The sequence below is a fragment of the Loxodonta africana genome, chromosome 23, assembly GCF_030014295.1.
Source record: "Loxodonta africana isolate mLoxAfr1 chromosome 23, mLoxAfr1.hap2, whole genome shotgun sequence".
In the NCBI taxonomy this organism is placed as follows: domain Eukaryota; kingdom Metazoa; phylum Chordata; class Mammalia; order Proboscidea; family Elephantidae; genus Loxodonta; species Loxodonta africana.
The window spans coordinates 48126888-48153110 of NC_087364.1; the positions used below are offsets into that span (position 1 = coordinate 48126888).

Below are 26223 nucleotides of genomic sequence, written 5' to 3' on the forward strand. Positions count from 1 at the left end.
ATCCAAAAGGGAGAGGGGAAAAGATGAGAAGGTGAGTCCAGACAAGAAATGGATAGCAAGGCACTTACTACTTTGAAGTTACTAAACAGGTGCAGTGGATTGACTGAATATAAATATGGAAAAACAAAAATCCTCACAACTGAACCAATAAGCAACATCATGATAAATGGAAAAAATACCAAAGTTTCATTTTACTGGGATTCACAGTCAATGCTCATGGAAGTGGCAGTCAAGAAATCAAATGACATATTACATGGGGCAAATCTGCTGCAAAAGTCCTCTTTAAAGTATTCAAAATCAAAGATGTCACTTTGAGGACTAAGTTGTGCCTGGCCCAAGCCACGGTATTTTCAATCGCCTTGTATGCATGTAAAACCTGGACAATGAATAAGGAAGACTGAAGAAAAACTGATGCCTTTGAATTACAATGTTGTTGAAGAATACTGAATATACCACAGACTGCCAGAAGAATGAACAAATTTGTCTTGGAAGAAGTACAGCCAGAATGCTCGTTAGAAGCGAGGATGGTGAGATTTTGTCTCACATACTTTGGATACGTTATCAGGACGGACCAGTCCCTGGAGAAGGACACCATTCTGGCTGCACTTCTTCCAAGGCAGATTTGTTTGTTCTTCTGGCAGTCCATGGTATTTTCAATATTCCTTGCCAACATAATTCAAAGGCATCAATTCTTCAGTTTTCCTTATTCATTGTCCAGCTTTTGCATGCATACAAGGGAACTGAAAATACCACAGCTTGGGTCAGGCACAACTTAGACCTTAAAGTGACATCTTTGCTTCTGAACACTTTAAAGAGGTCTTTTGCTGAAGATTTGCCCAGTGCAATAGGTTGTTGGATTTCCATACAGACGGAATAAAAGATAGAAATCTGCATTTCTTCTTTTATCAATTTTTCTCTACAACAGTGAACAATTCCTCTAAGAGAGTCTAAGACTGCTCTATAGTGTAGGGTTGGTCTCTTGTATATACCTGCTCATTCTGCATACGTTGTATTAACTGCTCACATTATTAATGGTGCAAAGAGCATGCTGTAGGGTCAAAATACCCCACTGCCAAAATGGTGTTTTCAGTGAGATGAGACCATAAGGCAAAGGCGTCCCTAACATATTCATTTGTTCCATGACTGCTAAGGAGTTAATTCCTCATTGGTTTCTTGGCAATTTATTTACCCTTCTAGTCCCAGCATTCATCAACGGTACCATGATCACTTCTAGAACCAGGCCTTACTTATCTTTGAATCCCCAATACCTACAAAGCGCTGGCATATCACTGATCCCCCAAAATGTCCATTGAATTGAATAAGACTAATCCTCTTCAAGTTTCAAAATATATAGCTCCTTCCAAAAGGGTTATGTGCAAATATAAGTGTATCTTGTTTTTGATGCTTGGTGAGCTCAGGCGACTAGTTACAATAGTCGTATCTGAAGAAGCAAACTTATTCATAAAGCACTGAGGATTTGTGGGTGTTTGATTATTTCTAGGTCCACTTAGTGGGCATGCTGGCTTTCTATCTGCTGAAACACTTTGAATCTTTTTGACAAAGACTTCCCCAGTCCTTCCTTGACACATTGATCTTTCATTTCTCATTTAGCATTTCTTAATCGGGTCATGTAATCATATGGCTTGCTATACGTATTTTGCCTGAACAGTAGATTTTAATTTTTTTGAGGGCAGGGATTCCCGTCATAGCACCAGAGACAACTCGTTGACTGAATAAACAAACAGCAGGATATAAGAACTACTCATACTGCATTCTGTGCGTGTGTGTGTATGTGTACGCATAAACATTTATATTGTTACACCTATACACTGATTAACATTTAAGGCCATATGTAAATTTATGTACGTACACTGTAGAGGGTTTCACCTTGATAAACTACCCTTGGTGAAGTCACTTGTCCATCTATGCAGGTCATTATTTATATAGTGTGGGGAAGGGTGTTTGAAAGGAGGAAACAAGTTATAAACGGAAGTATTTAGCTTTGGAAGTCAATGGATTATCTAGGTAGTAGCATTGAATTGTACCTTAAATTCTGTGGATTACTTTGCACTGATTATGCAGCTGAGACATCCACATGAGGAGTACCTTTAACCTAAGTTTCAAATCCAGGAAACATTTGGGATTTATCAAGATGAATGTGGTACTTATCTGAACTTTTGTATTAGCATGTTGTTTGACATAATGTAATGGCTTTGGATTCCTGAAAATTCCCACAAATTTCTGCATGTCTCGAATCACCTTTTTACACATTTCTTTTGAAAAGGCAAAATGCAGTCTACAGTTCGTCTTTCTGGAAGTGCAGAACATTTTTAACTCATGGAAGAGGGTTTCTTGACTGTGTTTGCCATTGTTGGTATCTCCTCTCTGTTCTTCTTTCTCACCTGCCTTTTGTGAAACAAACTTTTCTTACTTTTCCTTTTAACTCCCTGTTCCCTGCCTGTTACCTTTATGGGCTCAGAGCTCTGCCATTTCAATCCTTCTGAACCCCTTAGCAGTTCACTCATTCATTCATTCATTCATGTTTATTAAAATTTTATTATGTGATATGCATTATGTGAGATGCTAGAAATGACATAAAACAGACAAAATTCCCAACTTCTGTAGGATTGTTATCTACTGGGGTTGAGAGATTAATAATGTATATAAAGCGATGGGTAAAACACAAAAAAATGAGCAACTAATGTTAAGTTTTTCCATTTTAAAAACTGAAAAAGATGTGCAAAAACAATTTTCTTATAATTAGGTTATTATTATAGGATAGGAAAAAAAATCCATTCTTACATCTCATAGAAATGTATGGCATAGACAGTGAACCATAATGTATACAAATTGAAAAAAAAAGATTTCAGAGGTCACAGGATCCCAAGAAAGAACGCAGACTATGACCAGAGAATCTAACTGTATTACAAATGTATTTAAACAAGGGTCCAGGGACATTTACTGGCACGAACTAAAAAAAAAACAAAAACAAAAACCAGAAAATAACAAATATTGGAGAGGTTGCAGGGGGATTGGAACTCTTATGTACTGCTTGTGGGAATACAAAATGGTACTGCCATTTCGGAAAAAGGTATGGTGCTTCCTTAAAAAGCCAGAAATAGAAATGCCATATGATCCAGGAATCCCACTACTAGGAATATACCCTAGAGAAATAAGAGTCATCACATGAATAGACATATGCACACCCATGTTCATCGTGACATTATTCATAAAAGCAAAAAGACCAAAAGAATCTATATGCCCATCAACAGATGAATGGATAAACAAACTATGGAACACACACGCAATGGAATACTACACAATGATAAAGAACAATGATGAATCTGTGAAACAGCTCACAACATGGATGAATCTGGAAGGCATTATGCTGAAATAACTCAATTACAAAAGGACAAATACTGTATGAAACCACGATTATAAAAACTTACAAAAAGGTTTATGCACAGAAAGAAATCTTTGATATTTACAAAGGAGGGAAGGGGTGTGGAGGGAAAAACACTAAATAGACAGCAGATAAGTGGTAACTTTGGTGAAGGGTAAGACAGTACACAATACTGGGGGAAGTCAGCACAACTTACCAAGGCAAAGTCATAGTAGCTTCACAGATACATCCAAACTCCCTGAGGGACCGAGTTACTAGGTAGAGAGCTGGGGACCATAGCTCTCAGGGGACATCTAGCTCAACTGATATAGTTTATAAAGAAAATGTTCTACATCCAACTGTGGCGAGTAGCATCTGGGGTCTTAAAAGCCTGTAAGTGGCTCTCTAAGATATTTCTACTGGTCCCATCCTGGCTGGAGCAAAGGAGAACGAAGAAAACCAAAGACACAAGGGAAAGATTAGTCTAAAGGACCACAGCTACTCCAACCTCTACCAGGCTGAGTCCAGAACAAGAAGATGGTGCCTGGCTACTACCACCGGCTGCTCTGACAGGGATCACAATAGAGGGTCCCAGGCAGAGCAGGAGAAAAATGCAGAACAAACTTCAAATCCACCCACACACAACAAAGACCAGACTTGCTGGTCTGACAGAGCCCCCAGACACCCTTTTAACTCAGTACTGAAGTCACTCCCGAGGTTCATCCTTCAGCCAAAGATTATACAGGTCTATAGGGCAAACGACTCATAGTGACCCTGTAGGACAGAGTAGAACTGCCCCATAGTTTCCAAGGAGTGGCTGGTGGATTTGAACTGCTGACCTTTCGGTTAGCAGCCAAGCTCTTAACCACTGCATCACCAGTCAGAATCAACTCAACAGCAATGGGGTGAGGGGATAGGGCAAACAATAACATATGCGAAAAACACGCTTCGTAGTTCAATCATGTATACAAGACTAAATGGGCACATCAGCCCAAAAGCAAGGATGAGAGGGCAGGAAGGGACAGCAAAACTGGACAAATGGAAATAGGGAACCTGGGGTAGAGAAGGGGAGAGTGTTGGCACATCGCAGGGTTGGTAACCAATGTCACAAAAACAATTTGTGTATTAATTGTTTAATGAGAAAGTAATTTGCTCTGTAAACTTTCACCTAAAGAAAAAAAAATATACTGTAGTTGATAAACTTGTTTCCCAGGGGTATGGGTTAAGAATTCCGATACAGCTATACACGTATATAGGAAGTGAACAATTAAGTAAGTGGATGGTGGGAGCCAAGTTTCTCACCGCTGGAGTGAGAATTTACAGCTAAGCAAAGGGAAGAGGCTAGAGTGATCCATGTGGTAATGGATAAGCATTGAAAGTACAGTAAGAATTTATGTTTAACTTAAAGATACAGGTGGTCACATATAGAAATATTTACAGATATGCGGACATGGGTTAATATACATGCATGTATTTCTTTGCTCCGTCAGCTGAGAGGGCCTAAAAGAATCATACACTGTAGCAATGAGCACACCTAGTGCCCAGATACTGGTTTCCAAGAAATAAGGGCTCCTTGGAAAAATGATGGATTCTATGACTGGGGCAGGAAATACATAAGCTGAGTCTGGAACATCTTGTAGGGTCAGAAACTAAGCAAGTACATTCTCTTCCTCTCTTTGTCTCTGTCTCTCCATCTCACATATATCTCTCATGCAGAAGAATTCCAAATAAATTATGCAGATACTCCACCCTAAAGGATGGGGATCATAACTCTCCACTCTTTATTTGTGGACTGCGCATAGTGACTCCCTTCCACTGGGTGAAGAAAAGAGCAACCTTATAGTGGAAAACTTGACAAACACTACTTCAGCAACGTGATCATGGTGAATGTCATGTGGAGAGTATGTATTCTTTTTTTTCCCTAAATTTTATTCATTTTGTTGTTGTTGTTAAGAATAGACACAGCAAAACATATAATTCAAGTTTCTAAATGTAAAATTTAGTGACGTTGGTTACATTCTTCAAATCGTGCAATCATTCTCACCCTCTTTTTTGAGTTGTTCCTCTACCATTAACATAAACTCACTGCCCCTAGGGTTCCTATTTAATCTTTAGAGTTGCTGTTGTCAATTTGATCCCATGTAGATAGTTCTCAAAACAGCGTAATGCTCAAGGCAGGCCTTTTTTTCTTTTTAATAGTTTAAGCTAAACTATTGCTTGGTTTTAAGACAAGTTCAGAGGATATTTTTGGTTTAAAGTTTAAAGATTATCTCAGGGCAACAGTTTGAGGGTTTCATCCACCCTCCATGGCTCCAGAAAATCTAGAGTCCATGAGAATTCTGAAATTCTGTTCTGCAGCTCCCTGTTTTGATCAGGATTCTTCTATGGAATCTTTGATCGAAATGTTCATAATGATAGCCAGGCACCATCCAGTTCTTCTGGTCTCATGGCAAAGAAGGCAGTTGTTTATGGAGGCAATTAGCCACACATTCCATTATCTTCCTCCTATTCCTGACTCTCCTTCTTCTTCTGTTGCTCCAGGTGAATAGAGACCAAATGTTGTGTCTTGGATGGCCACTTGCAAGCTTTTAAGACCCCAGGTGCTACGCATTGAACTAGGAGGTAGAACAGGAGCACTAAACATGTAATTAGGCCAATTAACTGGGATATCCCATGAAACCATGACTCTAAACCACCAAACCAAGAAACCAAATCTCATGAAGTGTTTGGTTATACATAAGCAGCCTCAGCAGCTACTTTTTTTTTGTGGTTTCTGTAAATATACCTGCCATGCAACTTTTGCCAGTTCAGCTTTTGACAGGTGTACAACTTATTGACAGCAATTACAGTAATCAGCTGTGCAACATTACCCTTAATCAATGTGATTTTTTTCATCACTGTTAGCCCTCCTTTCTCCCCTCCCTCTTGCCCCTAGTAACAACTAATAAGCTTTGGTCTCTATATATTTGCCTTTTCTTGTCTTTTTATATAAATGAGGTCATCTAATATCTGTTCTTCTGTGACTGGCTTATTTCACTCAGCAAAATGTCTTCAAGTTCCATCCGTGCTGTAGCATTTAGGTTGTTTCCACCTTTTGGCTGTTGTGAATAGTGCTACAGTGGTGCACAAGTCTCTTTTTGAGTCTCTGCTTTGAAGTCTTATATACCTAGAAGTGGAATTGCTGGGTCATATGGTATCTCTAGATAGTATGTATCCTTGATATGAAGTGATGAAAATGGCACTTTATCTCTATGAGCTCCCCCATCAAAACCCTAACTCCAGTCCAATCACGAGAATAACATCAGACAAATCCAATAAAGGGGCATCCTACAGCATACCTAAGCAGACTCCTCAAAACTGTCAAAGTCATCAAAAACAAGGAAAGCCAGAGAAACTGTCACAAACAAGAGAAGCCTAAGGAGATATGACAACTAAATGTAATATGGTTTCCTGAATGGAATCCTGGAACAGAAAAAGGGCACTAGGTAAAAATTAAGGAAACTGACTAAATTATGGACCTCAGTTAATAATAACGAAACAATACTGGTTCATTAATTATAACGGATGTACCAATAAATCCAGTAAAGGGGCATCCTACAGTACACCTAACCAGACTCCTCAAAACTAATGTAAGATGTCAACAGTGGAAATTGTATGGGGATAAGTTATATGGACTTCTCTGTAGGATTGCTCAGTTTTTCTAAAAATCTAAAACTGTTCTAAAATACAAAGTTCATTAATAATAAAACAATTAAAAAAGGCAATGATTAAAAAACAAAACACCAGGGCTAAAACAACAACTACTACAACACTTTATAGTTAGGGTAATCTTTTGTTCTAAAAATTATTTTCCAGTATAGAGACAGAGTAGGAAAAATTTGTTGTCCAAAATCCTATAAAGATTGAAGCAAAACAAAAACAAAAAGGCAAAAACCCTCCACTGATTCAAAGGAAAATTACAGGAAATTTACTGTAATTAGGCAGCAGGTTTAGAACTATAATTCCCTCTAATTAGATTTGTCAAGGTGTTCCTGGAGGTATTGATTTAATTCAATTCGATACACATTTATTGAGCACCTGCTATTGAAAGGCCCTCGATTTGGCACTGGGTAGTGAATATAAAAGCTGAAAAACACATGGTTTCTGAAACTAAAGAGGTTAACATCGGAAGAGCATAAAACAGATACTCAAACACAAGGCAGGAGGCAAGAGAGAGTGACGAAAGATGGCCATGTTCAAGAAAAGGCATAACACTGGAAAAATGCAAAGGATTTTTAAGAACTAATGGGGGGGCAGTCAGGCTGAAGCATATGTTAGAGCACTCATGGGCCCCAGAGATGGAAAGAAAGGGTTATTGGCGTTTTATGCAGACCCTAGGGAACCAGAGAGATAGCATGACCAGAGTCAAATTTCCGGAACATTCATCAGGTCAGAGCCAGAACAATGGATGGCAGGGCAGAGAGAACTGAAGGCAAAGGGACCACTGCAATAGCCTGGGAGTCAGAATCATGATTTTTATGTGTACGTGTGGAAGGGAACAGAAACATATTACATGATTTTGGTGGTCCAAAATCCTTGTAAGATTTTACACAAATCATTGACTATGCTAGCATAGATGGTGCTAATGGTCAGGACTGTGCCTCATGTGTACCTTTCCAGCCAAAGTATGTGCTGGTACCTGAAAAAAAGGAAGGTGTTAATACAGAAGGATGCCTCTTTGGCTTGCTTGATATGACGTAAATCAACTTGCAGGCTTTTCCTTCCCTTCTTCCTATCTTATGAAGCTTTTATTTTTTCCCTGATTGCAATAGTACAGACTTATCATAATATTGGGGATATATATAAAATAAAAATCCCTCAGAGTTAAATAATTTATAATTTTGGTCTATTTCCCTCTACTTATTATTTTTTTATACACGAAGTATCTGGGAACAGTGTAATTGATTAATGAAGGAACACTATCTTAGTTACGTGTACTATTATAGGTTACACCTTGTACTCTGCATATAAAATCAGCACTGAATGTAGACAAAGCTGTTGCTTCTTAACACTGGAATCCACGCTGCTTGTCTGAATGGCTAGTGCTCCACTTCTGAGAAGCTCTTTTGTATACACATCAAGGTAGTGAATCATGCTGCAATATACTTTTATTTTCTGCTCTAAAAATATAGAGCACAAAATGTAAAGGTTTATCTTAATGATAGAAAATAAAGGTGATAAGAATGTATACAAGAAACCCTCTACCCCTGAAACACTCTATTCCAAAAGAAACAACTGTTTTATAATGGATATTTGTATAAGTACAAAGTTTCTTAGGCATACTGCTATATTGCAATGCAGTAGAATAGACAGTATATATTTTTATATTCATATAAAAATACATATATTTACCAAATTGGAGTAAACACATATACATGCACACACCTGATTTTTCTCTTACTGTATCTCCTTTTAAGAGCCTTGCAGAGGAGCAGTGGTTAAGTGCTCGGCTGCTAACTGAAAGGTCCACAATTCAAACGCATCAGCAGCTCCACTGGAGAAAGATGTGGCAGTCTGCTTCCATAAAGATTTATAGCCTAGGAAACTCTATGGGGCAGTTCTACTCTGTCCTACAGGGTTGCTATGAGTTGGAATTGACTTGATGGCCAAAACCAAAACCCAAATCCATTGCCATTGAGTTGATTTTGACTCATAACAACCCTGTAAGACAGAGTAGAACTGCCCCATAGGGTTTCCTACGCTCTAATCTTTACAGAAGCAGGCTGTCACATCTTACTCCAGTGGAGTGGCTGGTGGGTTTGAACCACCAACCTTGCAGCTAGCAGGTGAGTGTTTTAACCACTGTGCCATCAGGACTCCTACAACAACAGCAATAGTTTTTTTTTGGTGGGGGGAGGTTTGTCCTATACATATAATTAAATATTTTAAAATATTTTTAATCGACTGTTTCATCTCAAATTTGCTAAATCTTCAAGAGCCATGTCAAATACTACCTCCACTATAAACATTCCACGATAGCCCTGGTTTATTATTTCTCACCTGGATTATATTAATAAATCCTCTTAATTGCTTTACCAGCCTCTAGTCTGTCCTTTTCCCAAATCATCCTGCTGAAATAACCCTCCTCGAACACAGCACTGATCATGTCACATCCCTGCTCAAAAACCCTCCATGGTTGCTCAGTGGCTACATGATACAGTGCCACTTCTCAGCCTTGTTCCACTATCTAGACTTTTCTTTCTATATAAACTCTGCATGCCCACCAAACCCACCCTTCTGTGCCTGTATTTCAATCCTTCCCATTGTCTCGGATTCTGATATCATCCCACGTTCCTTGCTATCTTAATGACAGTTTTTTGTGTACATGTCTTTCCTCTGGATTAGGCTATAAACTCTTCGATGTCGGGGTTGCAATTTCAGTTCAGTGCAATTAGATGTAAATCACAGTCACTGAAGATCAACCATATTCCAGACACCATGCAAGGTGTTAAGAGTAGAGAGATGAAGAAGACACAATCCCCACACTCAGGGATCTCAGAGAGGGAGACACACATTAATAAATAACTATGATTTAAGGATGAAAAAAACCCCGCAAACATCCATTAATAATCAGAACCTGGAATGTACGAAGTACGAATCTAGGAAAATTGGAAATCTGCAAAAATGAAATGGAATGCATAAACATTGATATCCTAGGCATTAGTGAGCTGAAATGGACTGGTACTGGCCACTTTGAATCAGACAATCATACAGTCTACTATGCTGGGAATGACAACTTGAAGAGGGATGGTGTTACATTCATCGTCAACAAGAACGTTTCAAGATCTAGCCTGAAGTACAACGCTGTCAGTGACAGGATAATATCCATATGCCTACAAGGAAGACCAGTTAATACGACTATTATTCAAATTTATGCACCAACCACTAGGGCCAAAGATGAAGAAATAGAAGATTTTTATCAGCTGCTACAGTCTGAAATTGATCGAACATGCAATCAAGATGCATTGATAATTACTGGTGATAGGAATGTGAAAGTTGGAAACAAAGAAGAAGGATCAGTAGTTGGAAAATATGGCCTTGGTGATAGAAACAATGCCAGAGATCAAATGACAGAATTTTGCAAGACCAACGACTTCTTCATTGCAAATACCTTCTTTCACCAACATAAACGGCGACTATACACATGGACCTCGCCAGATGAAACACACAGATATAAAATTGACTACATCTGTGGAAAGAGACGATGCAAAAGCTCAATATCATCTGTCAGAACAAGGCCAGGGGCCGACTGTGGAACAGACCATCAATTGCTCATATGCAAGCTCAAGCTGAAACTGAAGAAAATCAGAGCAAGTCCACGAGAGCCAAAATATGACCTTGAGTATATCCCACCTGAATTTAGAGACCATCTGAAGAATAGATTTGACGCATTGAACACTAGTGACCACAGACCAGACAAGTTGTGGAATGACATCAAGGACATCATCCATGAAGAAAGCAAGAGGTCACTGAAAAGACAGGAAAGAAAGAAAAGACCAAGGTGGATGTCAGAGGAGACTCTGAAACTTGCTCGAGTGTCGAGCAGCTAAAGCAAAAGGAAGAATTGATGAAGTAAAAGAACTGAACAGAAGATTTCAAAGGGCCTCTGGAGAAGACAAAGTAAAGTATTATAATGACATGTGCAAAGAGCTGGAGATGGAAAACCAAAAGGGAAGAACACGCTCGCCGTTTCTCACGCTGAAAGAACTGAAGAAAAAATTGAAGCCTCGAGTTGCAACAGTGAAGGATTCCATGGGGAAAATATTAAACGACCTAAGAAGCATCAAAAGAAGATAGAAGGAATACACAGAGTCATTATACCAAAAAGAATTAGTCAATATTCAACCATTTCAAGAGGTGGCATATGATCAGGAACTGATGGTACTGAAGGAAGAAGTCCAAACTGCTCTGAAGGCACTGGCAAAAAACAAGGCTCCAGGAATTGATGGAATATCAGTTGAGATGTTTCAACAAACAGATGCAGCGCTGGAGGTGCTCACTCGTCTATGACAAGAAATATGGAAGACAGCTTCCTGGCCAACTGACTGGAAGAGATCCATATTTATGCCTATTCCCAAGAAAGGTGATCCAACCGAATGTGGAAATTATAGAACAGTGTCATTAATATCCCACGCAAGCAAAATTTTGCTGAAGATCATTCAAAACCGGCTACAGCAGTATATCCACAGGGATCTGCCAGATATTCAGGCTGGTTTCAGAAGAGGACGTGGAACCAGGGATATCATTGCTGATGTCAGATGGATCCTGGCTGAAAGCAGAGAATACCAGAAGGATGTTTACCTCTGTTTTATTGACTATGAAAAGGCATTTGACTGTGTGGATCATAACAAACTATGGATAACACTGCAAAGAATGGGAATTCCAGAACACTTAATTGTGCTCATGAGGAACCTTTACATAGATCAAGAGGCAGTTGTTCGGACAGAACAAGGGGATACTGATTGGTTTAAAGTCAGGAAAAGTGTGTGTCAGGGTTGTATTCTTTCACCATACCTATTTAATCTGTATGCTGAACAAATAATACGAGAAGCTGGACTATATGAAGAAGAACGGGGCATCGGGATTGGAGGAAGACTCATTAACAACCTGCGTTATGCAGATGACACAACCTTGCTTGCTGAAAGTGACGAGGACTTGAAGCACTTGCTAATAAAGATAAAAGACCACAGCCTTCAGTATGGATTACACCTCAACATAAAGAAAACAAAAATCCTCACAACTGGACCAATAAGGAGCATCATGATAAACGGAGAAAAGATTGAAGTTGTCAAGGATTTCATTTTATTTGGATCCACAATCAACAGCCATGGAAGCAGCAGTCAAGAAATCAAAAGATGCATTGCATTGGGCAAATCTGCTGCAAGGGACCTCTTCCAAGTGTTGAAGAGCAAAGACGTCACCCTGAAGACTAAGGTGCGCCTGACCCAAGCCATGGTATTTTCAATCACATCATATGCATGTGAAAGCCGGACAATGAATAAGGAAGACTGAAGAAGAGTTTACGCCTTTGAATTGTGGTGTTGGCAAAGAATATTGAATATACCTTGGACTGCCAAAAGAACGAACAAATCTGTCTTGGAAGAAGTGTGGCCAGAATGCTCCTTAGAGGCAAGGATGGCGAGACTGTGTCTTACATACTTTGTACATGTTGATCAGTCCCTGGAGAAGGACATCATGCTTGGCAGAGTACAGGGTCAACGGAAAAGAGGAAGACCCTCAACGAGGTGGATTGACACAGTGGCTGCAACAATGAGCTCAAGCATAACAACGATTGTAAGGATGGCGCAGGACCGGGCAGTGTTCTGCTCTGTTGTGCATAGGGTCGCTATGATTCGGAACCGACTCGACGGCACCTAAGAACATGATTTAAAGCGCTACATAAAACTGCTGGAACGCACACAAAGGACAGTGGCAACACAGCAGATGGGCAGGTTCTACCTGTATGGGCAGGGCTTCAAATAGGTGATTTCTAAAGAGAAAGGAGACTGCCAGATGAACAAGGGGCAAGGTGCATGAAACGGCTGAGAGGAGGCACAGTATGGTCTGTTCAGGGAATTTTAGAAAGTTAGGCGTTTCTGCAGTGGGGGAAGTCACAAATGTGCCTTTAAGGTAGGCAGGGTGAACATCATTAAAAGCCTTGCAAAACATGATACCAAAACCAAAAACCCATTGCCGTTGAGTCGATTCCAACTCATAGCAACCCTAGAGGACAGAGTAGAGCTGCCCCATCGGGTTTCCAGAGCTGTAATCTTTACAGAGGCATACTGCCACATCCTTTGCCCATGGAGCAGCTGGGGGATTTGAACTGTCCACCTTTTGGTTAGCATCTGAGTACTTAATCGCTGCATCACCAGGGCTTTGAAACATGATAAGGAGGTTGAAGATCAAATACCATTTAACATCTCATCCAAGGCTGTCATTGGTTGTTCTTCAAATGTTTACATTACTGCGCAGCTTTCACTGTAAATTTTCTCTCTCCAATTAGAATATAAACTTCTGGAGGGCAGAATCCATAAGCACACTTCTTGTACATCTCGAAGCTCTCAGTATGATGCCTAACACAGAGTAGGAGTTTTAGCAATCTTTTAATTTGATAATCCAAACTCATTCTGATAGTTGCATGCTCAGTGCTTAAAGGGAATTCAAAACATCTGCTGGAAGAATTAACCAATGCTGAGTCAAGACAAAATCTGAAAGGACCAGCATGTTTTGAGGAAATGTTCTGGATTAGTGATTTTTACATCTAGAACAATTTTACTTGCTGTTAAAAAAGCAATTTAATATAATTTGTTTCAAAATGTCATATTTTAGCATATTTATGGTCATCAATCACTGAGTAACTAAAAGTAAAATAACAAGCATGGATTTTCAGCTGCGTTAATTGAATTTGTCTCTCAGAATTGCTTGCATGTAGTGATGGTTAATCAATGGATGGCATGTCCCTGAAGACTGGCCAGGCTCTGTCTCCAACCCCTGCTGGGCAGGACAGTCATCTGTGACCTGGAATGGCATCTCCTCTACGTATCGTGATCGTGGTGTGACGACCAATAGTAGTAGCTGAGCCAAAGAAATGGAGGTGAACGCAGAGCGAAGTTGGGAAAGTTAGTACTGCATTCCATCAAAGTTATAGCCAACCAAGGCAACTGTATTTTGTGTTTATTTGGGGGAGGAAATGAGAAAGGTGTGTGAGTGTGATTATGTAAAGGTGTTTGTCTGAATTGTGGAGGCCATGTGGGATGGGAGTAGATTCTTTCGTAGGATCTAGAATACCCTTCCCAGTCCAATGAGGGGAAAATATGTGAGCGTCCCCTCCCTCTGTAAGAAAAAAAAAAAAAAAGGAAAATATAGTGAAGTATAAATACAGGTAAAAATACCGAAAAAAAAAAAAAAAAAAAACCCGACTGCGGAGGGACTGACAAAGTATATGGCCAAGACAAAGGTCACAGGAAAAAGGATGAAATACGATGATGAAGAAAATGAAGTATAAATCATAACTGGGGGATGTTAAAGTCAAGTTATCAGAAGTTTCTCTGCAAGAATATTTGACCCCTGATTCTTTAGCTGGGATGATAACCCATGCTGCCATAAGTACACCTGTGTTTGCTGAGGGGAAGAGAGCAATGGAGTACAACATCTCATGTTGTTAATATCGATCCGTAAATGTCATTGCCTGTAATTGCATACTTTCAGTTTTGGGGAGAGGCATGAATCAAGAGTCTGGCTGTTGATACCGTTTATCCTGGAGATGACAAGAACCAAGAAAGAGTCACCAAAAGGTCAGTAACCATAGGTAGGTAAAGCATATGCATGCCTAGAAATGCTACATACTCTAGGTGATTGTGTCCATGGAGAGAGAGAATTATAGAACTATGCTCTAAGAAAAAGCTGAATCTTAGAAGTCGGTTTATCCTGCCAGAGACCTATAAACTATCTTACATTTAACCATACTTCTTGTCCTTTTGTTTTGGAGACTTAACCCCCTCCTTTTTCTTTTTTTCTTTTATTTGCTTACTTTGGACCCATCGTCAGGAAAGACCACTCGCTAGAAAAGGACATCACGGTTGGTAAAAGACAGGGTCAGTGAGAATGTCAATGAGATGGACTGGCATAATAGCTACACCAATGGACTTAAACACATCGGCGGTTATGCAGACGGCTCAGGAGCGGGCAATACTTCATTCTGTTATACTGAGATGGCTACGAGTTGGAACCGACTTGAACAACTAACCACTGCAACAAAACCCCCTCCTGGTGGTCTACATTGGTGGTCTACACTGAAAAGACGTCCTCTTACATCAGCCTGGGTATGTCGCTAACAGCCACGGTCCCATCATGAGTCTCGCTCTCCCCATCTTCCTCCTCTTCTTCACTACTTTCTGACTCCTCACTGGAGGAGGAGTAATCAGTCACCTTCTTCAGGGGGCGATTTGTTTCTTCGATACGGAGCTCTCGTAATTCTTTGGCTAATGCCGTCAGGTCCTACAAAAGAAAAGTTTGTTCAGCACATGAATTGCAGACAGGGCCAAACCTACACATCTCAGAAAGCTCCAGCTTAAGCAACAAGAAAGAAGCTCTATATAGAACTGTTACAAACATAGTTACTGCATGGAACTAAGAAAAAGATGTTTGTAGCACATAGAAACTAGAAAAGAAAGATGAAATCAATTTAAACTTTGTTCAAAACCAATAGCTAGACTGAGACTGTTCAGTTCTGAATATCATGTGTATATATGCATATGTGCGCTGCGTGTATATACATATATACATACACTGAGTTCTCATTTTATTTTGGGAAGGTGAAGGTCACCCTCAGAGTTAATGGGAAAATAGATAGGATTAGAAATTGTTCCCCAGTATTTTGGGGCTCCTGCCCAAGCCACAGTGATGGCCTTTTCCCTCATGTGATTGCTACTGTACCAAAATTCGGCATCAGTCACAGAACAGAGCAATTCCCAAGGTTCCAGCTAAGACAATGACTCATTTGGCATGTCATCATTCCTTGAAGAACAAAGGTACTACATCAAATGATGACCCACCCCAAAGCCCAGTGCCACTGAAATTTATAGCCACAGAGCTGAATTAATCAAGAGGAACAAAAAAAAAAAAAGGAAGTTCTCTTCCAGAATGATGGGTGTTTCATTTTCTTTTGTTTAAAATTCCAGTCACCTGGCAGAAACCCTGGCTAAGAGTACTGAAATGAATGTGCAAACGCCAAAAGGAAGAGATCATTTTCCAGTTTTCCATGAGCATGATGAAACCTTTAGCCTTATATGATGTGATGATGTGGAGTTTAATCATCAGGCACATTGCAGGCAGTGGGCTGAATGTCTGACTACCTCTGATTTTACATGCTTGCAGAGCAGTGCAGAGGGAAGCAATTCTGCAAAAGCATGGCCGCTCTAATTCACATGGGTTAAACTGCCCATGGCGCACAGCATGCAAATGAGGGAAGAAGCAATTTGACATCAGTCTTACCATTTCTCCCTATATTAGTGACCCATGTGAGAATCAGAGCATTCAGTGAGAGACGGGATCAGGGAGAGAGAAACTCATTGAAAAATACTAAATCCCACAGTTTTCTCATAGCCATATTCTCTCTTTATTTCAATCGAGAAATGTATTTGTCTGATTCACCTGACGTAGGAGTAGAGCAATCTAGAAGATCTAAATGGCATTTGATTGGCAGAGGATTGGTTGAAGGAAAAACCATTGTTAAGTGTGTATAATTAAATTATAAATTTATTTTATTATTTTTTTAATTATACTTTCATTTTGAGAAGGCAACAAACCATTACTTTTCTTCACTGCCACCTATACATCAAGCATTACTATTTTGGTTAAGGCTAGGGGAGGTGTTTTATTTGGTCTAGAAATTTAGGAAGTGCAGGGTGTTAAGTGAGGGAGTCATTTCTTTCTAATTTCATAGAAATCACATGGAAAGTAACAATGACTTTTAAATTTGTCTGGAAATCAACTGAAATGAAGTCTTTGGAAAAAGGGACCTTCTGAAAATTCAAATTACACATTATATATACAAACACATTTGCTAGGGCTTTTACACACACACACACACACACTTGGCCTCAGTCTCAGCAGATATATTTGTCCTGTGCCTCCAACTGAAAATAGAGTTGTTTTTAAAAATGCCCAATCGTGTTTAAATATAATATATATCATTACAGTAGAGGAAAACTACCACATAAATAACATTTCATGAAAACTGACTTCTGCTTTATTATTTATTCATTTATTTTTAGCAATGGGCCAAAATAAGAAAAGCTTATATCTGGATTTAAGTTTTTTACTTATTTTTTCTTGACAATTGCCAATGTTTATCTTTACCAAATGGAGAAGAAACTGAAGAATATGCTATACTTGAGCACACTGATAAAATACAGTGTAGGTATCTGTTAAGGTCTTGAAAGGAAAAGGATATTATAATTCTCAGAACTAGTAAAATAACAATTTTGATAAATTTATTTTGTATTTTGACTTCTGCATGTTAAAACCATGTTAAAACTCATCAAAGACTATAACTAGCACTTAAAATGTTACTTGTAAGAAAATACATTTATTACAATTTAAAGAGAGAATATGGTTTAAAAGAGCTTATTTCCAGTGTCAATAATTCTGTGAGTCAAGTATAATAAGATTAGCCAGAATTTATTTAAATTCATGATACATTTTTCCCATGGCTTGGTTCTCCTCATCTGACATTTCAAAACAAGAAAAGAGATAATCACAAAGAAAGAAAAAAAAAAAAAATCAAGGCTATTTAGAAATATTTAGCTGGTCCAAAGCCTATTGATTTAAAGAAACTCTCACTTGTTAAAATGACCTACCATTTTCTAAACACTGTATTTAGGAACACTTAAAAGTTCTGACCTACTTTATAATTTCACTTTTAATTAGAAATTTTTTTTTTGTTTCCATGTTATTAAAAAAGCTATCTTTATTGAAAAGTTAGAAATAATTGCAAATTCCTTTTAAGTTTAATTGGTAATAGCTTGCAGGGTGAGACATATATGAAAATCCCAAGGTAACGATAATGAATAACTTAAAAGTAATATCCCCAGTCAAAGAAAATTAATCTTCCATTGCCAATAGCCTGTGTGTCTAGCTGAAGTTTTGTTTCTTATCCATCCACTCTGGAACAATTTACAATAACAAAGTTACAGAAAAGAGACATGGTCTAAAATTGACACCATTGGGTTTAGATCCATTTTCATATATTTAATTCTCTGACAATACCAATTTTCTCTACATAATGAGTCTGCGTGGTAATTTATTGCTTGACTGTCTCAAGCCTAGAGCTAAAAAGTATTAAAAAGGAGGGATAAAAAATGCCATTTTGCATGAAAATATTTGAGATGTATTACTAAAAAAGAAATATAGCAAAAATGGTAAGATTCTTTGACTACAGAATAAATGTGAAGATAGTTGAGAGGCTCTTAAAGGCTTCTCTGATGTAGCACTTTAGAATCCACTTGATACTGTTTTTCAATAAAAAAAGCTTATTTAATCTGACAATTACAATACCTTGCCTAAAAAGATGCTTTTTAGTTCTCTTTTTAGAAATGATATAGTTTATTCAAATTCTAGTTCAATTTTGTGAACAATCATTTTGTTCAAAATTTTTAAGCTGGTCTTTTCTTTATGTATTAAAAATATTTTGTTTCTTTCTGGGAATTCTGAAGACATCATTGGGTGAGTCACTTAACTCCAGTATCCTCATCTGAGAAAAAATGGGTTTGGACTACTAGTTATTGTCGAAGTTCCATCCGATCTGTGGGTGTGCTCTGGGATGGTTCAGATTCCTGCACATTCAGGAAGAACAACGCTAAAGCCAATGTTTGCTTATGTATATAATCTTCGTGTCACATATTTAACTGTGCCAAAGGGGGGAAAAATATTTTCAAAGGGCGTATTAAATAATCGCAGATTATCACTGCAAAATCTCTTATATTCTACTAGAAAGTAATGCCAAATTAATGGAAACTCTCCCAGATAGATTTTTAGGAAAAAGGAAACCATTAAATCAGCAACAACAAGCAAAACTTTTTCAAAAATCAGTTTCAAAGCTTTTCATTTCCATCATGGGCAAAAGAATCACTGGGTGAGGAAGCCATATTGAAACCTAGGAATGGAGATGGCAGGGAGGTTTAGTTCAGAGTTTCTCGACTGTGGCACTACTGACATTTTAGGCTGGGTAATTGTTTTTTCTGAGGGTCTGACCTGCACATCATAGGATGTTTAGCATCGTCCCTCTGCTCTACCCACTAGATGCCCTCAAGTTGTGACAAGCAAAACTGTCTCTACACATTGCCAAATGTCCCTTGGGGTGGGTGGTGGGGGAAGAGGGTAATCATCCTGGTTGAGAACCACTGTGTTAGGTAGAACCAAATAATCTTGTATTTTTAGTGGTTCAGATCAGTGATACTGAAGGAGGGCTATCAGAATCACCCAGAGGCCTGTTCTAATAATACATGCCCCAGGGAGTTTGGTGTGCTGCTCACACACTCTCAGTCACACCTCTGTTGCTCCCTCTCATCTCTGTCCAGGGTGCTGGAATACTCCAAAATATATAAATAAAGCAAATTTGAAAAACCTGTATTAACAAGATAAAATCCCTGAGAGCTCTTTTTCTCATGGTGGCCATCTCCAAGGCAACCTGTGGACTGAGGAGATTCCCCTTGAGTTGCTCACACCACGCCATTTTGTTGGCAGCCACAGCACCAGAATATCATTCTTTTTCTTCAACTCTTTTGGGGGAAAATTGGTAAAAATTGTGATAACCCCTGTCCTTCTCATTATTATGAGGGAAGGGGCAAGGCAGTGGCATAGAACAATTTAAAAACATCTCCCTTTTCTGTTTTTATTAATGACGTTCACATATTACAGACATGCAAAGTCGTGTTTTTTCATAAGCAATAATCCTTTACCTATGATCATAACTTTCTAAATCACTCTGAAGGGTGAGGTGGCCATAATTCTGAAAAAACAACGCTCTTTGGTGAAGATGAGATGCATAGAAACAGGCTTCTCCCACCTGCCCCAAGAGCTCCACGCCTCAGGTCCGAACCTGAGCCATGGTGACAACCTCTTGGGTTTATGCAGCAGTTTATACTTCATAAAATGCTTTCGCACACATGACTGGAGGGATCCTAAACAATCTTGTGAGTGAGGCAGGGCAGGTGTTTTTATCCCCATTTTATAGATGTGGATATTCTGGCCTAGAGGGGTTAAGTGGCTTGTCCCAACCAGTGATTTATTGAGGATCCAGGTTCTGAACACGGCTTGCTGACTCCAAAGCTAGTGCTTTTTCTATATCATTTCACAAAAATGGTGCTCAGCAGAGCTACAGCCTACAAGCCGTAATGGGGCTCTTCAGATTCCATGCACTAGGACTCGTGGCAAGGTCTGACTCTTAAACATTCTCCTATGCTGCATTCATGCAGGTCTGACAAACAGCGGGAAGGCATCATCCTTTTTAGTAAGCTACCTGCAATTGACAAAGTCATATATTTTTCTAATGGAAAAAGGTCTCCACGGATAAGGAAATAAAGTCACTTAACTCACCAGGATTCATTAACTAAAGTCAATGTTGCTGCGGGTGTTAATGTCCCACAAAATTAATCTAACAATACCCAGTAACTCCCTGTTCACAAATCACACACTATAAATTTGGAGTGCCCCAGGATGATGTCTCTTTTCTCTGTTAGTAAAACCACTCAGAGCCATCCCCTAGCAAGGCTGGTGAGCACGGGTTAAGAGCTCAGGCTTTGCTACTGGAAGATACTGGAATGAGAAATGGTGCCATTAATAAAGCAATAGTGCTTGTTGTTAGCTAGGCTGGAATAATGGAGAGTGAAATTTTGGCTCAGAGGGAAGGTCTCTGATGCCTTATAAGGATGCCTGAAGGTCACAGGGAGCTTCTACTAGGGGGCTCTCCTCCCAGCAGATCACTCCAAATGAGTGAACCTTAATCTGTGATCCCATTGGCCACCATTCTGAATGTCAACATCAGGATTCTGTTTTATATTTACATTTTATGAAAACATGACCAAGAAAAGGTAATACTAACCTCATCTATAGCTTTCTTATAGCTCTGAGATAAAAGGAACCCAGTCCAGAGGAATCCATAAGAGGAGGAAAAGCCAGAAGAAAAGGCAAGCAGGTTAGAAACATACTGGAATTGTTAGTACAAAAGTCATATACAAAGGGGCAAAGAGAAATTCAACTTAGAATGACCCAAATTCTCTCCATTATTACTCTCATTATATATATATTTTTACTTTAAAATGTAAATAACAGAGTAAATAAAAGACTTTGCACTCATCTCACCGAAAAGCTTCTCAGATAATTTTAAATAAAATAAGTGTTTAGTAACTCATCCCAAATTAACTTTTAACTTTCAAATTTCAACCTCTACGCTATTTTTTTTTTTTTTAAAGACTGTTTGGGTGTCTGTTGTGCTATACCAATGGAGATAGATTTCAAGGTGTCTGGTCCCCTGTCAAACCATGCTTGTCAAGTTTGGGCCCAGAAAACACACCATATTTTTAGAAAATAATGTGCACATGTAATGTTTGTTTGCCAACAGCTCCCTTCCACCTGTGAGGTATTTTTGTAAGCACTATGTTAATTTTTTTTACAGCAACGTGAAAAAAAATTAGAATAGCGGTCCTTATGAAAATACCTCTCGGGGAGAAGGGAGTGGTTGGTAAACAAATGCATTATTTGCGTAAAAATGCGGTAGTCCTAGAGGCATGAAAAGGGGCAGAAAAATTATAATATTACATAATTCTTCTGAAAATAATATGGGAGAAAAGGCAGAAAAAATAAGAGAAACACATAGATAGTACTCAAGTCTCCTTAACACACTAGTTTCAACATCTTTTTGCCAAGCCTGAGAAGTAGAAATTATGGAATGATTTGAGTTATTTCTCATCCTATTTTATTTTCTAAAGGAGTACTAATGATCAGCAAAATATCAAAAGGCAGGTAACAGGCAGGGGGCAATCGAAGACCTGTTCAGTTCTTTCCTAAGTAGGTATGACTTCCCTCTGGAGGCTTCCAGCATCTGTTCTTACTAATCAAGGTGATTTTTCTTCATAATCATGAGTGTAACCCCAACTACTTTATCCTGTAGGTTCTCTGGTAAATTAATGGAGCTCAAAACCCTTAAGAGAAAAAGCACTCACAGCTGGTCGACTAGGTCGGGTGATGTCCCTGGATTCTTCTGGTTTCACCTTGGAAGGCTCGTGGGGGAGCACAGGTGATCCTTCTGACTTACTGTTGGCTAGGGAGAAAAGACGAAGGCCAAGAAGAATAGTGACTGTCAAAAAAGTGTTGGAGCAAGTCCTGGAGCTCTGTGATGAGTCATCCCTTCAGGATTACTCAGTGGCCCCATCATTTACTGAGGCAAATCCCCAAGTACATCCATGAAATAATCGTAAATGTTCCAAATAAATCAGGCAAATACACGTAGACTTGTAAACTGGAAGTCACTAGTAATAATCAGAAAAATTGTAGCAACCACCTCCACCATCACCATTTATTGAGCGCCTATGTGTGTCAGGCATAGTGATAAAATCTTTCAACATCAATTGTCTCATTTAGTCCTCACTCCAACCCTGTGACATGGTGCTCTTTTCCTAATTTACAGTTGAACATAGGCTTACAGAGATGATGCAACTCACCTAAGGTCTCAGTAAAAATACTGGCAGAGCTGAGACTCTGATATCTCAAAGCTCCATTCTCCATCATTATGTTAAACCAATGTCCAAGGTAAGGCTCTATGCTTGGTTTCTTCTTTACCACCTACTTACCAAGACAGATTTAGATGAAACTATTTAGATGAAATTATGTGAAAAAACATTCAAATCTATTCCATTGGGTGGAATTATTTTTAAATGGGGGGAGGGTTGTCTAGACCCTTCATGGAAGAAACACTGAGGTAATAAAGGGGAAAGGCAGTAGAATTGAGGTGCAGAGCAAGGATTGTGGGGACTCCCTGACAGCTACAGAGCACATACCTTCATTTTATGAGCTTAAAGGAGCCCCGAGATAGTTCAAATGGTTTAACACACTTGAATGCTAACCTAAAGGTTAAAAATTCAAATCCACCCAGGGGTCCCTCAGAAGAAAGGTCTGGTGATCTACTTCCAAAAAAATCAGCCACTGAAAACCCTACGGAGTGTGGTTCTTCACCGACACATCTGGAGTTCCCACGAGTCGGAATCTACCGATGGCAGCTGGTTTGTTTGTTTGGATTTATCGGTAGAGAGGAAGCAATCTAAGGTAGGGGAGATTTTTGTTTTGTCTTAAAGTGATCTTTCTGGATGTTCCAGGGAGAAGAGAACCCTTTAGCCCAGAAGAACTAGGGGTGGAATGAAAGAATAAGAATTAAATCTGAACTAATTCACAGATCGGAGAATTAAAACGATATGTATGAGTTTCGTTTTCTTTAACGTTTGCTCTAAATGACATTAATTTGCTTAAAAAAAAAAGTTAGGAAAAGAAAAAAGAAGGTAAGGAAATAGGCAGTTTTCTAAATTAAAAAATGTCTATTTGGATCAAGGCAACAAAAACATACATAGCTGTGGGTTGAGTTACTGTCAGAAGAATGCTTACAAGGGCAGCCTTAGACCAGTCCTATCTCCCAATTCAGAGACACGAGCATCATCAACTATTCCAAAATGGACATTCAGTGCTTTTAACATATTTAAAACCTTAAAGGGTGTTAGGAAGCAAACTGTGACTGCACCTAATGAGGCTAAGGAAGAACAGCCAACTGGTGGTTTTCATCAGGCAGAATCACTTGTCGGTAAATGGATACCAAATGGCACTGTAAAAAGTACTGGTCTTTATCACTTAAAAGCAAAATTGTTTCTTGAAGAAGAGAATTCAGAAAGAGTAATTTTGATTAGCTAGCAACAGTGTGTTTTCATGTATAATTAACTAGGCAATATTAAGGTTTTTCACAGGCAGCCTCATTAATGAAAACTAAACGATGACTGACTTAAATTAAATGTTTAGAGAGGCTAATTTTTACTTCTCTAAATAGGAATAACCTGAAGACTCAAATATGTTTTTTTTTTTAAACATCAAAGATTTTATTTCTTCCCTGAAGAATATTTATTTTATGTTGGTCTTTACTGAATTCTATGTCAAGAAATACTTAGTACTATGAATAATGTTCATAAAGCTAAAAGGGACCACTGGTGCATTGGTAACAGGATACTGGGGTATGTGGAACTCTTATCTAATGAGGTGATCGAATGGAAATGGAGGGTTAATGGTTGGCTGCTAACCAAAAAAAGCTTGAAGGTTCAAACCTACCAGCTGCTCCAAGGGAGAAAGACGTGGCTGGCTGCCACCGTGAAGATAATAGCCTTGGAAACCCTACAGGGCAGTTCTACCCTGTCCTAGACGGTTGTTATGAGTCAGGATCGACTTGCTGGCAATGGGTTTAATGGATTGGGTAACTATGTTTTCAAATAAGATGAACATTCTGTAAGAAGAACAAAGTGGGAGGTCTCACTCTACCTGACTTTAGAATCTATTATACCGCCACAGTAGTCAAAACAGCCTGGTACTGGTAAAACAACAGATACATTAGGCCAATGGAACAGAATTGAGAATCCAGACATAAGTCCATTCATATATGAACAGCTGATATCTGACAAAGGCCCAAAGTTAGTTACATGGGGGAAAAGACAGTCTCTTTAACAAATGGTGCTGGCATAACTGGATATCCATCTGCAAAAAAATGAAACAAGACCCATACCTCATACTATGCACAAAAACTAACTCGAAATGGATCAAAGACCTAAATATAAAATCTAAAACGATAAAGATCATGGTAGAAAAAATAGGGACAATGCTAAGAGCCCTAATACATAGCATAAACAGTGTACAAAACATTACTAACAATGCAGAACAGAAACTAGATAACTGGGAGCTCCTAAAAATCAAACACCTATGCTCATCCAAAGACTTCACCAAAAGAGTAAAAAGATGACCTACAGACTGGGAAAAAGTTTTTAGCTATGACTTTTCTGATCAGCGTCTAACCTCTAAAATCTACATGATACTGCAAAACTCAACTACAAAAAGACAAATAACCCAATTAAAAAATGGGCAAAGGATATGAACAGGCACTTCACTAAAGAAGACATTCAGGTAGCTAACAGACACATGAGGAAATGCTCACGATCATAAGCCATTACCAAAACCAAACCTAGTGCCGTCGAGTCAATTCTGACTCATAGCGACCCTAAAGGACAGAGTAGAACTGCCCCACAGAGTTTCCAAGGAGCACCTAGCGGATTTGAACTGCTGACCCTTTGGTTAGCAGCCGTAGCACTTAACCACTACGCCACCAGGGTTTCCCATAAGCCATTAGTGAAAAGCAAATCCAAACTACAATGAGATTCCATCTCACTCCAACAAGGCTGGCATTAACCCAAAAAACACAAAATAATAAATGTCGGAGAGGTTGTGGAGAGACTGGAACACTTATACACTGCTGGTGGGAATGTAAAATGGTATAACCACTTTGGAAATCGATTGGTGCTTCCTTGAAAAGATAGAAATAGAACTACCATATGATCCAGCAATCCCGCTGCTTGGAATATATCCTAGAGAGATAAGAGCCTTTGCACGAACAGATACACGCACATCCATGTTCATGACAGCACTGTTTACAATAGCAAAAAGATGGAAGCAACCAAGGTGCCCATCAATGGATGAATGGATAAATAAATTATGGTATATTCACACAATGGAATACTAGGCATCAATAAAGAACAATAATGAATCCATGAAACATTTCATAACATGGAGGAATCTGAAAGGCATTATACTGAGTGAAATCAGTCAGTTGCAAAAGGACAAGTATTGTCTGAGACCACTATTACAAGAACTCGAAAAATAGTTTAAACAGTGAAGAAAATACTCTTTCATTATTATGTGAGCAGGCAGGGAGGGAGGAGTTTTCACTAATTAGATAGTATAGTAGGTAAGAACTATTTTAGGTGAAGGCAAAGACAACAGGCAATACAGGAGAGGTCAGCAAAACTGGACTAAACCAAAAGCAGTTTCCTGAATAAACTAAATGCTTTGAAGGCCAGTGTAGCAGGGGTGGGGGTTCGGGGACCATGGTTTCAGGGGACGGCTAGGTCAATTAGCATAATATAAGCAATTAAGAAAACATTCTGCATTCCACTTTGGAGAGCAGCTTCTGGAGTCTTAAACGCTAGCAAGTGGCCATCTAA

The 26223-nt window shown here is 38.9% G+C and overlaps 1 protein-coding gene across 4 annotated transcripts in view; it reads right to left on the bottom strand.

The window, feature by feature from the left end:
• Positions 1-26223, bottom strand: part of TNIK (TRAF2 and NCK interacting kinase) — a 482068-nt gene that overhangs the window by 34606 nt on the left and 421239 nt on the right. For 3 of the 4 annotated variants that reach the window (XM_064275470.1, XM_064275471.1, XM_064275469.1), the window contains 3 exons: positions 22147-22244; positions 21027-21050; positions 15237-15421 (listed from right to left, as the gene is read on the bottom strand). In XM_064275470.1, the coding sequence (XP_064131540.1) occupies positions 15237-15421; positions 21027-21050; positions 22147-22244 (307 nt within the window). The remainder of the gene's footprint in view (positions 1-15236; positions 15422-21026; positions 21051-22146; positions 22245-26223) is intronic. The other variant, XM_010596034.3, reaches the window with a different exon arrangement.